Here is a 17,108-nt window from a genome sequence, read left to right on the forward strand (position 1 = left end):
ACTACATTTTGCAAAGAAAATTTGAGATGCCATCTTTGAAATTCCAGTCTGATTTATCACCATTTTATTTGTAATTCAGATGTTCAACTGTTGTAATGTTTGGCCTTTCTGGAGATTCTGTAGCCTCTCCTGAACGTACTGTCTTGTCACTAATGCACATTCACTTTTAATTAAATGAGCTTGTGCAGTTTAATGAATTAATTTGTTCTTGTCGTTATATTCAATCTGCAGAAATTGCCATTTCCACATTGAAAATGCTGTTTGACAATCCAACGTTGATTTCTTTTTCAATTTAAAAAACTAAAATTATCATGATAGAACATTCAAAACTATTTCTATTTTATAAACCTGATACTGTCAACTTAGTAATGAAGCTTTTTTTTCTTTAGTTTTGTTTCATTTTGGCCTTGGCCTACCAGACACCATTGTTGCCTGAGCTTACAATCCCAAATGCTTGTAATGTGATAACATAAGTGATCATGACCCATAGTTTGGGAATCCCATCATTACAATGTCTGAGTCAGTAGATGCAAAGTCAGGCTACACTTAGGCGGTCCCACTGAATACAACCCTGAGTACCAGCTCTGAGTTCTAGGTTGACATCCACTGATAACGTACCCAAGTAGATTTAGGTGGTCGTTGTATATGGGTGAGAGCCATAAATCCTCCTGTCATGTAGGAATAACTAAACTGATGTGAAGATTATCAGGTTTTAGAGTGTGCAATTGTGTAACAAGCAGCAATCCACTGTTTCAAATTCTTCTTTTAAGTACTAGAAAGCAAATGCATTTTTCCATCTTGGAATGCATAAAAAATGTTTTAACCTCTTAGCAATCTGACAGTATTGTGATGAAATTAGTATTCTTGTACTATATTTTGAGGATGTAGATACATTTTGATTTAAGAAAGTAAATTTTATTACAAACATAGAGAATGCAGAGAAACTCAGCAGGTCTGGGCAGCATATGTGGAGAAGAAACAGAGTTGATATTTTGAATCTGGTATCACTCTTCTTCAGAAGAGTCCATATCAAATAACTGAAAGTACCCCCGTTCCTCTATGGGAGGTATCTGTCTTGAATAGGTACTGTGTGTCAGTGCCAGTGCACATAAAGTAATAAAGATTTCCTTGCACTATAGTTCATTATCTGCCCACACAAAACCACCAAACTTAGTTTATGATCATTGGTCAAGGATGAATAATATTTCTTATTGTTTACATTTGTTACAATTTGAGATCACTGGGACTTGCTAAGAGAATAAAGCCACAAAATTCCCCATTTTTGAACAAACAAAACTCTCCAACTCAGACGTCCTCAACAACAGCCCGTGTATTGATAGTTTGGTCTGTTCTCCTGAGACCAAGTTTCCATAGGATTCCTGAAACTGCTCCAAAGCACCTAATTTCAGCTTTAATCAAACAGCTAGTTTCACTAAGCTACAGCTGAATTTCTCTAAGCTCCAATCTTTCTAGTTACATTAAGCAAATACTACTTGTGGGCTTCCTTCCGTCTCAGCTGCAGTGAATTGTCAATGACTTCAAGGCACTTTTCCTGACCCAGCTGCTTAGAGTCTGCTAATGTGGCTGAAACCACTTGTCTGCTTTCACAAATTCAAACTTCAACAAACCTGCAGGTGGCCACACTCCAATAAATTGAATCCAGAGATCTTTTCTTAAGCTCCACTTATCTCATTGACAATATAGCCTAATAGAGACGCTTTAATGTAACCTTTATTGGGTTATTTGAAATCTTGACTTTTGAAAATAGACAGTGTAAAGACTGAGGAATAGAAGCAGAAGCGGATCATTTGTCCCCCAAGCCTTCTGCACCATCCAATACCATTTGCTGTGTCAGTTCTAATTGCATGGTCACTCTTGATATCACCTGATCAAAAAATTATTGATTTGGTTTTGAATCTACTGATCGGAGCATTCACAAGCTCTGTGATTCACAATTCCAAGGAAAAGAGATGATGTGCAGTAAAAGGTCAAGATGCACTGCCCCTGTTTCTGTTTACAACAGCCCCCCCCTTTTCTAACTCTTCGCTGGGTGCTCGCATGTTTGCATCCATCTTGAGATTCTATGATGTCTTCAAAAAAAATCATTTTTTTGTAATCATTCTCAGGATACGGATGTTGCTGGCATTGGTAACATTCATTACCCGTCCCTTGTTGTCATTGAAAAGATAGTGCTGGACTTATTTCTTTGCATTTCAAATCATAGGATTAGAATCATAGAATCCCTACAGAGTAGTTAGAGGCCATTTGGCCCATAACATCTGCATCAACTGCCTGATGAGCATCCCAGCAAGACCCACCTATCCATGTAACTTTGCTACCTTTCCAAACCTGAACTCCAAATCACAGCAACTCACTGTCTATGCATAAAGCAACTTTGTATTTTTTTTGTCAATTGGCTCGCATTATCTGTGTCTGTATGGCGAACAGCTTCTTGTTATTTATTTTCTCAGAATGTTTTATAATGTTGATTTCCTTCAAATTTCCTCTGACAATTGTAACTATATTCCAGAAAAGAGATCAACCTTGCTGTCAAGATAAGTGATTACAGATGCCTTTAACCTGTACTGTCTGTGTGTCTGTTTAATGCTCCTTGAAAGCCTTACGTCGCTGACAAGTCGAGCCTGCTTCCTGTGAAATTTAAAATAAATTTACTCCACTCACTCCATGTCACCTCTTCAAACAACTCTAGCATGTTGAACAACGTTTTTCTTCATCAAATCCATTTTGAATTAATCTACATTTTTTCACATGACTATTAATTCTATTGCTAAGAATTGTTTTTTGAAGTTTCCCCGCCTCTGAAGTTAACTGACTGGTCTATAATTGCTGGGCAGATTTTTACAATCTTTTTGAATGTGAGCATAATGTTTATAATTCTCCAGTCTTCCAGCACCACACCTGGATTTGGAGAAAATTGAAATGTTATTGTTAATTTCTCTGCAATTTCCACTCTTACTTCCTTCTCTTAGTGGCTTTCAAACCCTTGGATACATCTCATCCAAGCGCTTAAGTGCCAACAGCTTATTCAATACTGCCTCCATATTAATTTTAAATCTTTCTAATGAGCGTGTTTTCTCCCCTGCCATCATGGCCTGGGCAGCGCTCGTGTCATATATAAAGATGCTTGTAATGTATTATTTGAACTACTTAGCCATGCCAGTTGCCTCTAAATGTGAATCCAAGTTTTAGTCCCCAGTTGGTCCTACTTCTCCTTTTACCACTTTTTCATTATCAACGTGCATATACAGACAGCCAATGGTACAAATGGGCTCTGTTCTTGAGTATATTTGTAAGTCGATTTTTATTAATTTGGAATACAGTACAGTATAAAATATCCATTTGTAAGTATGACCAAATGTTCGCATGTTGGTTCCTTAAAATTAAAACTAAAATGGGATTTCATTCATAAGCACAAACATTCGTAAGCCAGGGTCCACCTGTAGAGGATTTTGGGATTTCCTTTTATGTTAACTACTCGTTATTTCTTTCATAATCTGTCTTTACTTCTCACTAATTGTCTCCATCTCCCTTCTGCACCTTCTGTAGCCAGCTTATTCTGAACTGCATTTACTACCTAACGCCTGTCATAGGAGTTGGCAAAGCTACGTTAACTGAAAATTTTATCTGTCTCAGTTGTTGAACTTTTTTAGAAGACATAAAAGAGAGGGTTGATGGGGGGTAAGGCTGTTGATGGAGTGTACATGCTTTTGAAAGGTATTGATTACAGTGCCACACAACAAAATTGTGAGGAAATTTATAGGTCAGCAGAAGTAAAGGGAGAGTACAAAGTTGGCTGAGGGATAGGAAACAGAGACTTATGTCTGCTTTCAGACTGGATGTAGGTTTGCAGCAGAATTCCACTAGGGTTTGTGTTGGAACCTCTGTTTCTCCTGTTAAGTGTTAATAATCTAGATCTTGGTGTGTTGCAGACAATTTCAAAGCCTGTGAACTATGCAAAATTTTGGAGAATTGGAAATTGTGAGGAGGACAGCATAGACACTTTGTTGAAATGGATCGATGTGCCCGAATAAGTTCATTTCAGAGAAGTGAAAGGTGATGCATTAGAGATACAAAGAACATGAAAAGATGGTATAAACTAAAGGATAGTATTCTCAGGGTTGTGCAGCAGCAGAGAAACCTGAGTGCATATGTACATAAGTCATTTAAGACAGCAGGATATATGCAAGTAACTATTGACAAAGCAGACAGCATTTCAAGCTTCATTAATCAGGGCATATTGTACTAGAGCAAAAAGGCTATAAGTATGTGTAAGACTTGGGTTAGATCTCAGCTGGAATATTATGAATGATGCTGGGTGTCACTATAGGAAGAATGTGAATATGTTGGCAAGAGTACAGAAGAGGTTTAAGTGAATGGCCCCAGTGATTGAGACGCTACATTTTTGAGGAAAGATTGGAGAAGTTGGGTCTGTTTTCTTTGGAAAGGCAAAGGCTGAAGAGGTTTTAATATTTCACAAGGCTATGAGGAGTTTGGACAGAGTTGATAGGGAAAAAAATGGATCAAGAACCAGAGGGCAGTTTTAAAATTGTACTGTAAAAGAAGTAAGCACGTGGTGAGAAAAATGTTTTCCCACGGTGGGTAGTTACAATATGGAATGCACTGCCTGCAAGTGTAGTGAAGGGTGGTTCTATTGAGGCATTCAACCACACATTATTTCTATTTAAATAATAATCCATTAGAATCTCAACAGTTTAGAAAAAGGTCATTCAGTCCATTGAGCCAGCGCTGAATATCTGAAGATCCCACCCAGGTCAGTACCCATCCTATCCCCAGAACCCTGCATTTACGATGACTAATCTACCTAATCTGCGCTTGTTTGCACTGTAGGAGGAAACTAGAGCACTCGATAGAAACCCACACAGTCACAGGGACAATGTGTAAACTCCACACAATCCCCAGGCTGGAATCAAAGCTGGATCCCTGGTGCTGAGGCAGCATGTTAACCATTGAGCTACCATGCTGCCACATTGTACAGGATTAATGAAAAAAGGCAGGAGTTTAGCATTAAGTTAAAATGCTGAGAAAGCCAGTACAGCCACAATGGGTCAAATGTCATCCTTCTGCCCCAGAACAATTCTGCAATTTGGTTGGGGTGCATGAATTGTGCTTGCTGTGGAAGCTGCTTGCACAGGCTGCAATTGTGACATTGACATAACACAGTGCTGTGCACCTTCCTGACATCTTTTGCTGCCTGGCTTTGTGTTTATGCTAAAAAGAAAGTCAGGATAGAGTACTGTGAACCGATAGATTCTGACTGAGGCATCAAAGGCAAGGGAAAGGAAAGATGCTTTGAGCATTCAGGCATATGCAATGTGAGTAGGGGCAAAGAAAGAAAGTAAAGAACCATGAGATGCACCATGTTCTGTGAATGAGATGGGCGTCTGTCGCTGCACAAAAGTGGCCCGGCAACAGCAGCGTTATGAGTGATGACGCTGAGTTACAAAGTGCAGTATTGGAGTAGTAGAACAACATTATTGAGCCATACAGCTGATGCTTGTCCAGTGTCAACCTTCATGGATGAAGGATGCAGGCGGTCATGGAGCATGCCCTGAGATGTTGGAAGATTTTGAACATGGTGGAGGCCTGGAGAAGGTGCTGGCGAGCTGCAGCTACCAGGTGCCCATACAGACTTCAAAGTTGAGAACTGTAGCGTTTCTGTCCACTTCCTGCGAAGGTAACAAACTAGATATAAGTGAAGTGGAATTAGGTAATAATGAAATTTTAATGCAATCACATAGGCATCTCATCACTCACTAGTGACATTTTTATCAAGCTGGGTAAAACCTTTTGTGCAAAATTGGACTTTTCTTTCATGATTTTGAAAATCTAACTTTTCCATCCTTGCTATATTTTCCCGACCAACACATCATTACCCATGTCATTCAGCAGCTGGGGAAGATTTCACCCATATTTTCTGTGTATTTTCAGGAGTTTTTATATTTGCTTAAAGTATGGACAAATTCTTGCAAGCTCAAGCAAACCAATTGAAGTGACTATTTTCTTCATATTTTAGATTCATAGCTGGGTCAACTACGAATCTATGCTGAAAGAATGCCTTGTAGGAAGAATGGCTTCAAAACCTAAAGCTGTCGCTGAAGGTAGTTTTCATTTTCTTACTGTATTAGAAATTGAACCACTCTCAAAAGTAAAACCATGGCATAAAAAACTAAAGTAATGAAGAAATAAAGTGTCCCGCTGACTGTAACTACAAGAGCAGGTCAGGGACTAGGAACCCTCAGCGAGTAACTCACTTCCAGACTCTTCAAACGCTGTCCAGCATCTACAAGGCACAGATAGGACGGTGATGGAATACTCCCCACTTGGCTGGATGCAGCTCTAACAACAGTGAAGAAACTCAGTACCTTCAGGACAAAGCACCCCACATGATTAGCACTACATCCACAAATATTCACACTCTGCAGCACGAATGTTCACTTGAAACAGTGTGTGTCATCCTCAAGGTGCAGTGTTGCAGGTCACTTTAGTTCCTTTGACAGCACCTTCTGAATGTTTGACGTTTATCACCTAGAAATGCAATGGGAGTTGATATGTGGGAACACCACCATTTGCAAATCCTCATCCAAGCCATTCACCATCCTGACTACTGCCATTCTGGGTCAAAATCATGGAACTGCCTCTGTAATGGCATAGTGGCTCTGTCTACAACCTAGTGGACTGCAGTAGTTCAAGAAGGCAGCTCACCACCATTTCAAAGTCAAACAGGGATGGACAACAAATACTGACTTAGCCAGAGATGCCCATGTCACCTGAATAAATACATTTTTAAAATATTCATGTTACTGTGCATTTTATGTACCTGGGTCTATTGGTATATGATTTCCTACAGACATCCGAGAGCAGCAATGAGCACAGCACAAGTTACTGCTGAGTATCTATTCCAACATGTGAGGATGTCTACTCCATTAAAACTATAATAATTATCAAAGAGAGAGAGACCACTGGATATCCCAAAATGTTTTACTGTCACTTGACTCCTTTTGAACTGTAGTCATTATTATAATATAAGAAATGTAGCAGCTAATTTGCGCACAATGTACTTCCACAAACAAACAATGTGATAGTTGTTAGATAATGTTTCTTATGTTGATTGAGGGTTAAATATTACCCACACTACCAATAATAAAGTTGCTCATAAATAAGAAGCTTGTTTTTCTTTCTCAAAACTGTTTGTCTTAAACATTTTACTGGTAATATAATTTGCCAGAATCCCCAGCTACAATGTGTTAATTACACCATTGGCTCATTCTTTTAATCTAATTTAGTTATTTTTTGTTTCCTATGTAAATATTAACCAAGAGACATGGGAGTTTGAAGTCGAGAGGATGCATTAGTGGTTGGATAAGAGTTTGCATCACTGTCAAAGCTTAGATCTTCTTTAAACTGTGAACGGAATCATTAAATGTCCTGTACTGACACCTTTAGTTCAGCAGAGCAGCCTATTACTGAAGGAACTAATGATATCTGAATGTACACAAATGTTGTAATAGGTATGTTGTTTACGGTATAAATTGTACATGTTTCTTATGATTTACTTTAGATTTTCAGCTTTACAAATGTTGTATAAGCTTCCCTAATGCCAATTATTTATTCTTTCCTTCATCATATTTTTATGTATTTTCTAAATTTTACCGATCTCTACTTCCCATTTCTCTACCGTACTCTCTAATATGGCACAGCATCCTTTCCCCTATTCTTTTTCCCTCACCCCTTCAATGTTCAACTATTGCAACTTGTTGTTTCAATGGGCATGCCAGAAGGCTGCAAAAACAAAGTTGCTGGAAAAGCCCAGCAGTTCTGGCAGCATCTGTAAGGAAAAAATGGAGTTAATGTTTCGTGTCTGGTGACCCTTCCTCAGAAAGTGCACCTTGGAAAACAAACTTCAGTGTTCTCGACAAGCTAGTTTGGAGGGTTAGTAATGTAACTTATCTTATTCTCCTGATTGCAGGAAGAAAAATCAATTTTGTTACGTGAACATGTTGAAGCTATATCATCGCAGGGAAGAAGATAAGAAAGAGCAAGTGTGTCAAGTGGTTAGAGTAGTGGAGGATGAGCGGGACACTGAGTGAGGTAGAAGGAAAAATAATCAATTCACCAAGCAAGCTGCAGTTTGACTAGCCGATATGAAAATAGTGTGTTGTGTGGACGTGGTGTTCTCGGATTTCGAGGAAGGACAACGGGAAGATCCGATAAGTCTACTCTGGAGTATCAGGAAATCTGTAACAAGATACCTGGATGTATAATGTTAGCTGGACATGATGTGGACAGAAGCACATTGTTTCATCAGCATTGAACTCTTAATCAGTTAAGCCAGGTGAACAAGCTCATTTGGATATGAAGATTCAATACATGCTGGAAAATTGCTTAATTGAGCCTACCCAAAGCAGCTGGGGCTCACCAGTTCCTCAACTTGATGGATCAACTAGCTTCTTCTCAAACTAATGGAAAATAAATGAAGTAAAGCAATCAAATTCCTGTCCAATTCCTCAATTAGAACATTGTATTGACAGAGTCGGCAGTGCCTTTTTTTAGTAAAAATTTATTCATTGAAGGGGTACTGGTGAATATCACTCATTTTTAACACTGAAGAAATATCCAGTTTCGTTCCATCCAAAGAATGTCAATTGATGCTATTTAGTTTGAAATGGCTCAGCTACATTCCAGAGATTTATGAACCAGGTAGATGGAATATCTAACTGTGCAGTTTATTTGAGGAATGTCATACTATACAGTACACTAATATACCCATGGGAAGAGCATGTATGGTAACTGGAGGACCCGTCCAAGAAATTGCAGTTACTAGCTTTGGAATCAATCTGAGCAAAAGTGAATTCACAAAAGCAAGAAAAACTTACCCAAGACACATTGTGAGATGAATGTAGATACTGCCAAGAAAGGCAAAAGTGAAGGAAGTGAATACGCTTACTTGCATAACATTTACAAAAGAGGAGGAAAACAACAACAAACTGCCATTCCTAGGTGTCACAGTAGAGCGAACAGTCAATGGGGAACTTCAAACCAGCGTCTACAGGAAAACAACACATACGGACCAAACTCTGAACTACAGGAGCAACCATCCCAACACCCACAAACGAAGCTGCATTAGAACGTTATTCCAATGAGCCACCACACACTGCAACACAGAAGAACTACGAAGAGCAGAAGAAAATCACCTATACAGCATATTCAAAAAGAATGGGTACCCTATGAACACAGTCTGCTGATTTCTCAGCAACAAACCCAAACAAAAGACAAAACGGGCCCAGAAACCATAACCACTCTCCCCTACATCAAAGACATTTCCGAAATGACTGCCAGACTACTCGGACCTCTTGGCATCAGGGTAGCCCACAAACCCACCAACACACTAAAACAGCAGCTAATGAACTTAAAAGACCCTACACAGACAACAAACAAAATGAACGTCATCTACAAAATACCGTGCAAGAACTGTGACAAACACTACATTGGGCAAACAGGCAGAAAGCTAGCCACCAGGATACATGAACATCGACTAGCCACAAAAACAACATGACCCACTATTACTCGTATCCTTACATACAGATGAGGAAGGACACCACTTTGATTGGGACAACATATCCATCCTAGGACAAGCCACACAGAGACACGCACGAGAATTCCTAGAAGCATGGCATTCCAACCGGAACTCCATCAACAAACACATTGATTTGGAGCCCATCTACCATCCTCTGAGAAAAAGAACAGGAAATGACATCACCAACCCAAGGAAACCTAACCAGATAAATAGAAAGCGGGACATAGCACCAGCGCTTCGTCGGAGGCTCACTGATGATGTTACCTAGAATGGTGACGAAACGTCTGAAAACTAACCTTCCAGCTCAGCAAGCAAACTCACATCCAATGAAGGCTCTGATTGAATCCTCTACTCCTAAAAGTAAACAGAAACCATGAGACTTTTAGGAAAGTCCGGGTTTTATTTGAAATTTGTGTCTAAATTCAGCACTATAGTTTTACTTTTTAATACATTTGTTGTGGAAATCGGCAAAAGTAATATGGTCAGAATGCCAAGCTATCTATGAGAAACCTAAAGCATCCTAATAAATGTGCCAGTATTGGCCACCCTGGCTTTACCAAACTTTTTAAAAGAGCATTTGATGCCAATGGGGGTAGGTGCATTTGTATTAAACAGAGAAACTTGTGGTGTACTTTTCTAATTAATTAAGCTAATGTCAGAGAAAGTCCTCTCTAGCAGAAAAGTAAATTTTGGTATTATTATTGGCACTTCAATGTTTTGAAGATTATGCACAGCAGGGTTATAATGAAAAAAAATCATCTAAACTGACTGTAATCACTGAAATGTTTTAAACCCAAAAATATGATGTTGTCTAGATGGAGTTTACTAGTTCTTCCATTAGATGTAAAGATTGTTCATATTACTGGTAAAAATAATGCAGGAGTAGACACATTGTCCAGAATGTAAAAATGATGGAATAAGTTATGATTTAAAGAACAATGAAAAAGATCGAGTAGACTTGTATAAAGGATGAATAGATTTAACTTCCCTGCTTTGTTGTCTGTGTCATATATCTTGAGATAAAACATTTATTGGTTTTATTTTTATGAACTGTATTTTTTATTTTTACTTTTTGAACTGGAAACAAAATAATTGGGAAAAGATGCAGTTTTAAACCAAAGAAGTTATGAAAGAAGATTCACGGTTTTAAAACACAAGTTACTTGAATTCATTGTGAGTTATTTATATGCACAATATTGACTTATTTAAGCAGTGAAGGTGGATGCTAGACATGTTGGCTCCTATTCAGGGCAGTTTTGCTCAGAGAATATCCTTTCGTTTTTCATTTGACCAGTTTCGTGGCTTTGAGAGATAAGCATATTGACAACTTCTTGATAGATTGCTCAGCCAGCAGCTTAAGACTTGCATGTGGACAATAGAGCAGAGACATCTAGTCTACAAACAGAAAATGCCTCAAACTCTCTGTCCCCTTCCAGTGTAGATTAAAGTTTCCCATTAACTGCTCCCAGATACCATTATGAACTACAGCTTACCAGCTAACAGGAAAATGTGGGAAATATACCTTCACAACCAGTGGCAAATTCATAACCAGTGAATGAAAGGCAATACTGATATGCTAGCAATCTCAACTCATCAAAGAACTGAAAGGAAGCAGAAGGAACTGAAAGAAGACAACATGTCAGCTCATGTGGTCCAGATTGGTGTGATCAAACTTTCTCCCTGTTTTCTCCCCCCTTCTTTTCCACCGATAAAAAATTGCCCTGTCTCTTCATGCTTTTGTTTATATGTATGTGGGAATTTTATAAAGCAGTGAAGTTTAAGTGTAGTGGTATAACTTAGCAATTCGTGTTTCTTTTTTGCCATTGAAAACAGATTAATTACAATAAACAGTTTCTTATTAATAAAAACTTGATGTGGGTGGTCTTTTAATTTGAACTAGATGATCAGGTAAAATTGGGTAATTTGGTGCTTTAAGCAAGTTTGTTTCAACTCTAGGAATGGCGCGGCATGCTCTCCAGTGCACTGCTCAATTGAGTTGCGATGGTAGGTTTCTGGGAACATTGTTATACTCCAGTTATTATAGTGATAGCTACCCTGTTCAAAGATCAGAGAGATTGCAATTTTTGGATGCACGCAATATTTCTAATGGTCCATATCAAAGTTAAAATTTGCACTAGGGACACAGGTTATCTGTTTGTGGGTGAGCGAATTTGTATTTGTATGAGTGGATGGTGATACCTTTTAGGTTTTCAATTCATTAATTTCAAAAATTTGAATCATGCTGTGACTCCATTGCTTCCCTGACCCCATGTGAATGTGCCTATGATGTGAATCTGAGCTCGTTATCCTGTTATAATTCAGTGCTGCAGCTATGCCTTCATGTATTAATTTCTTTGCATTCTAAGTGTTAAACCTTTTTGAAACATATCAATGTCTGTTAGCCTGTAAAGTCCTGACACCAAAGATATTGAAGGCAAACAACAAATGAAATAAGTTGAGTGATATTATGAAGCTGAAGTAGCTGCTATTGATAGTGTAGTAGTTATAGAGTCATAGAGTCATACAGCATGGAAACGGACCCTTCAGTCCACCCAGCCCATGCCGACCATAATCTCAAATTAAACTAGTCCCATCTGCCGGCTTTTGTCTCATATTACTCGAAACATTAATTATTCATGCACTTATCCAAATGTCTTTTATACATTGTAATGGCTATAAGATTGGAAGCTCAATTTGGAGTCAAATAGAAAGCCAGTGTTGTAAATGGTCTGGTTTATCTCAAACAGTGGCAAGGTAACGGGCAAGAGACAACAGCCTGCAAATGGAATTTACTGATATTTAATTTTACAAGTGACCCTTCATTGTATGCTTCATTATTTCAACTTGTAGCAGCTTTGTGTGTAACCTTATGCTATTGTGCTGTTTCCAGCACCCATCAACAGTGGTTAGAATGAGACAAGTAGGTCTGTTGATTGTGCTTACTCAGACACATTGTAGCCTAACAGCATGATTAGCAGCACTCCCGCCTACTTTCACCCAAGAAACCTCCTGAGCAGCAAGAAACATCAAATAAATAATTTGAGGAACATTCAAGGAAAACAGCATAATTCTGAGAAATTTCCTTCTTTATATATTTTTCAGATTTTGTTTCCAGAATTAATTAAAACTGATATCTTACAGCAATAATGTACAATGTCAATTTTCTGTATGTCATTGTATTCATGTGAAGCTATGAATAATTTTATCTTTCTATTTTTCTCCGTAGTTTTTGAAAATCAGTCTGGTTTAAAAGCGCCAAAGCAGAAGTTACTAAATGGTATGTAAAAAAAAACTTGTCCCCAAACACAACAATCACCAGTTCATCATTTTATTTTGTGCTTCATAAAGTCCTCTATTCGGATTTGATGTTGTTACCCCAAGCTGACGTTTCTGACAGCTTAATGCAGGCCTTGCACTCTAAGTGCGTTTAGTACTATTTTTCAGAATTAACTAATTGAATTCTTTTTTCTTACTCTGAAATTCAGAATAGTTTATAGAAGAATTCAAATTAAAATTTCACATGTTTCATTCAATAAATATATATGGGGACTTCTTAAAAAAAGTAATGGGTTTGTGCATAGCAACATAGAAAATAGGTGCAAGTTAAAGCCATTTGGCTTCTTAAACCTGCTTTACCATTTAACTTTATTTGTTTTATTCACTAATAAGTGGTGGTTCCTTGTTGCCAAAAGCAATGTTAGCCCAGCCAGTATTGCCCACATCCCATGAGTGAATAAAACAAAACAACTATCCCCATATTCCATGATGCCATTAGTATCTATAAATTTAACTGACTCTGCCTTGAATGTACTTACAGATTGAGCCTACACAACCCCTTGGCATAGAGGATTCCAAAGTTTTACCACTTTCTGAGTGAAGAAATTCTTCCATGTTTCACTCCAAGCTTGTTTGCCCCTTATTTTTTGAGACTGTATCCCTGAGTTCAAGATGCCCCTACTAGGGGAAACATTCTTCCTGCATTTACCCTGCCCAACTCTAATACTTTTATGTGCTTCATTCAATCACTTCTCCTGGTAAATAAATTTTGGAGATTATAGGCCCAGTTTCCTACATCTCTCTTCATAGGACAATCCTGATTTCTCTGGATTAGAGTCCATTATTGAGGAAGAGATTGTAGAGTACTTGGAAATGCATGATACATTGGGCTGACATGGCTATGCCTGACAAATTCGTTAGAATTCTTTGAAGAAGTACCAAGCAAGTTAGACAAAGGATAGCCAGGGGACATGATCTGTTTGGATTTCCAGAAGGCCTTTGACAAAGTGGTGCATCGGAGGTCGCTAATTAAGATAAGAGCTCACGGTCTTAGGGGAAGATACTGGCATGGACACAGGATTGGCTGATTGGCAGAAAGTAGGGATAAAGGAGTCATTTTCAGGTTGTCACCAAGTGACTAATGGAGTTCTGTGGAGGTCAGTGTTGGGCACACGATTATTTGCATTGTACATTCACAATCTGGACAAAGGAATTGAAGGCATTGTTGCTCAGTTTGCAGATGGCACAAAGAGAGGTGGAAAGACAAGTAGTGTTGAGGTGGTGGACAGGCTAGGAGAGTGGGCAAAGACGTGGCAGATGGAATATATTGCAAGATTAATTAAAGCACTTTGGTGGAAGAATAAAGGCATGGACTATTTTCTAAACGGGGAAAGTCTTCAGAAATCTGAAGCACAAAGGGACTTGGGAATACTAGTTCAGGATTCTCTTAAGATCCACATGCAAGCTCATTTGGCAGTTGGAAAGGCAAATGCAATGTTAGCGTTCGTTTCGAGAGGGCTGGAATACAAGAGCAGGGATGTACTGCTGAGGCTGTATGAGGTTCTGGTCAGACTGCATTTTTGTGAGCAGGTTTGGGCCCCGTATCGAGGGAAGCATGTGCCAGCCTTGAACATGATTCAGAGGAAATTTGCGAGAATGAAAGACTTGCCATACCAAGGAGCAGTTGAAGTCTGTGAGTTTGCACTGGATGGAGTTTAGAAAGACGAGGGAGGATCTCCTTGAAACTTACAGATACTGAAAGATCTGAATAGAGTGAATGTGGAGAAGATGTTTCCATTAGTAGGACAGACCCAGACCCGTTGGCACAGCTTCTGGGTGAAGGGATGACCCTTTAGAACTGAGATGTAGAAGAGTTTCTTCAGCCAGAGGTTGGTGAATCTGTGGAGCCAAAGAAGGCTGTGGTGACCAAGCCATTGAGTGTATTTAAGACAGAAATAGATATATTCTACATTGGTAATGGAATCAAAGGTGATGGGGAGAAGATTGGAGAGTGTATTTGAGAAACGTATCAACTGTGATCAAATGCAGAACAGACTCGATGGGCTGAATCGCCTAATTCTGCTCCAGTATTATCTTATGGAATTTGTCTTGAGTCTTTGTACGTCTCTTAGAGGAAATGCAACATTGTTCCTTATGTAAAAAGACCAATATTGTACACAATACTCAGGTGCAATCTCAACAAGTCTGTATTGAAGCACATTAGGCATCAGGAAAGCAGAATTCTGACAGTGTTTTGACCAGGCTGCTGGGATGTGAACATTGCTGGGTTGGCCATCTCTAAGTCCCCTCAGAAGTTGACTTGTCTTAATGAATGTCTGCGATCATTTGGTGTAGATAGGCCCAAATTTCTGTTAGGGAGGGAGTTCCAGGTTTTTGATTCAGCAACTCTGAAGAAATGGTGATATACTTACAAATCAGGATGGTGAGCAGCTTGGAGGGGAATATGTGATGTTGATTTTCCCATGTATTTGCTGCTCTTGTTCTTCTAGATAGTAGTGGTTTTGGATTTGGAAGATTCTGCCAAAGAGGCATGCTGCATTTCTCCAGTGCTTCTCATAAATGCTACCGAATGTGGGAAGTAACAAGAATGGATATTTGTGGATATTGTGTCAGTCAACCGGGCTGCATTGTCCTGCCAAGGTTTTTGAGGATTGTTGCAACTGTACTCATCCAACCAAACTGGACTATTCCATTGTATTCCAGACTTATACCTTGTGGGCAGGCATTAGGGAGTCAGGAGGTGAGTTACTCACTGCATGATTCTTAGCCTAGCTGTTGTAGTCACGATATGTATATGGCTAGCCCTGTTCAGTTTCTGGTCAATGGTGATCCCTAGGATGTTAATGGGGGGTATTCAATGATGGTAATGCTGTTGACTGCCAAGCGATGATGGCTAGATTCTCTTTTGCCTGACATTTATATGGTACAAATGTTACTTGCCACTTGCCCGAGCTCATAGCCCTTGCAGTATCCATTGCCACTTGCCGTTTCTTGTTATCACATGGACTGAATCAAACTGGCTGAAGACTGGCATTTCTGATGCTGGGGATACCTGGAGGATGTCAAAATAGATCATAGATTCATACAGTACAGATGAGGCCTTTCGGCCCATTGAACCTGTACGCTTAAAAAATACACTACTACTAGTACGACAACTACTAAAAATACATTAGTTCCGCTTTACTACACTAGGTCCATTGGCTGAATGGCATGACACTTCAAATGCTCATCCAAGTACTTTTTAAAGGTTGTGAGTTTACTTACCTGCCTTAGTTACCTCGCAGGCAATACATTCCAGCTCACCCGCCTCCCTCGGGGGGAAATTTATTTTCCTCAAAGCCCATCTAAATTTCCTGCCTTTCTCTTCAGAAGTGTGTCCCTTTGTTCCTGAACCTTTGACTATTCACCCTGTAAATTTAAACAGAGTGCGGGTAAGTGGAGTTGAAATGCCCATCAGCCATGATTAAATGGCGGAGTGGACTCGATGGGCCGAATGGCCTTACTTCCACTCCTATGTCTTATGGTCTTATAACAGAAATGTTCCATCACAGTCAACCTTCTGGTTAATCTCAATTGCATCATCTCCAGTGCAATCACATTCCTACATACAGTGCACGCACTACTCCCCAGTGTCCTAACCAAAGTTCCGAACAGCTCCAAAATAACATCACTGCTCTTATAATCTATGTCTCATCTGATAAAGGCAAGCATCCTAACTACCGTACTGTCCATCCACCTTCAGAGGTTAGTGGAACAGCACCCCAAGATCAATCTGCTCCTGTGAACTTCGTAGTATTCTGCATTCATTTGAGTACACCTTGTTGCTTCTTCCAAAGTGCATCACCTCACATATATAAGAATAAAATTCCATATTTATCAATGTTAAATTCCATCAGCTGCTCAGCACTTCTGGCTGAAGATTGTTATAAATGCTTCAGCCTTACCTCTTACACAGATGTGCTCAGCTCCCCCATTACTGAGGATGAGAATATTTAATAGATAGATAGATAGATTGATTGATTTTGACTTATTGCCAAGTTTATCTAAGAACAGTGAAAAGCTTTGTGAGCAATAAAGGCAAATCATTATAAGCAAGAACATACAGATAATAGGGTTTAAAAAAGGCATTGACACATATGTTACAACACAAAGGACATGCACGAGGTGAGATCAACATTATTTGAGGTTAGAGAAT

The 17,108-nt window shown here is 39.1% G+C and overlaps 1 protein-coding gene across 3 annotated transcripts in view; it reads left to right on the top strand.

Annotated features, from left to right (window-relative positions):
- The window catches only part of LOC125452668 (cytochrome b5 reductase 4), a 105,100-nt gene that overhangs the window by 33,053 nt on the left and 54,939 nt on the right, over nucleotides 1–17,108 (top strand). For all 3 annotated transcript variants that reach the window (XM_048531337.2, XM_048531338.2, XM_059645263.1), the window contains exons 4-5: nucleotides 6,056–6,140; nucleotides 12,843–12,893. In XM_048531337.2, the coding sequence (XP_048387294.2) occupies nucleotides 6,056–6,140; nucleotides 12,843–12,893 (136 nt within the window). The remainder of the gene's footprint in view (nucleotides 1–6,055; nucleotides 6,141–12,842; nucleotides 12,894–17,108) is intronic.

The sequence above is a fragment of the Stegostoma tigrinum genome, chromosome 4 (genome assembly GCF_030684315.1).
Source record: "Stegostoma tigrinum isolate sSteTig4 chromosome 4, sSteTig4.hap1, whole genome shotgun sequence".
In the NCBI taxonomy this organism is placed as follows: Eukaryota; Metazoa; Chordata; class Chondrichthyes; order Orectolobiformes; family Stegostomatidae; genus Stegostoma; species Stegostoma tigrinum.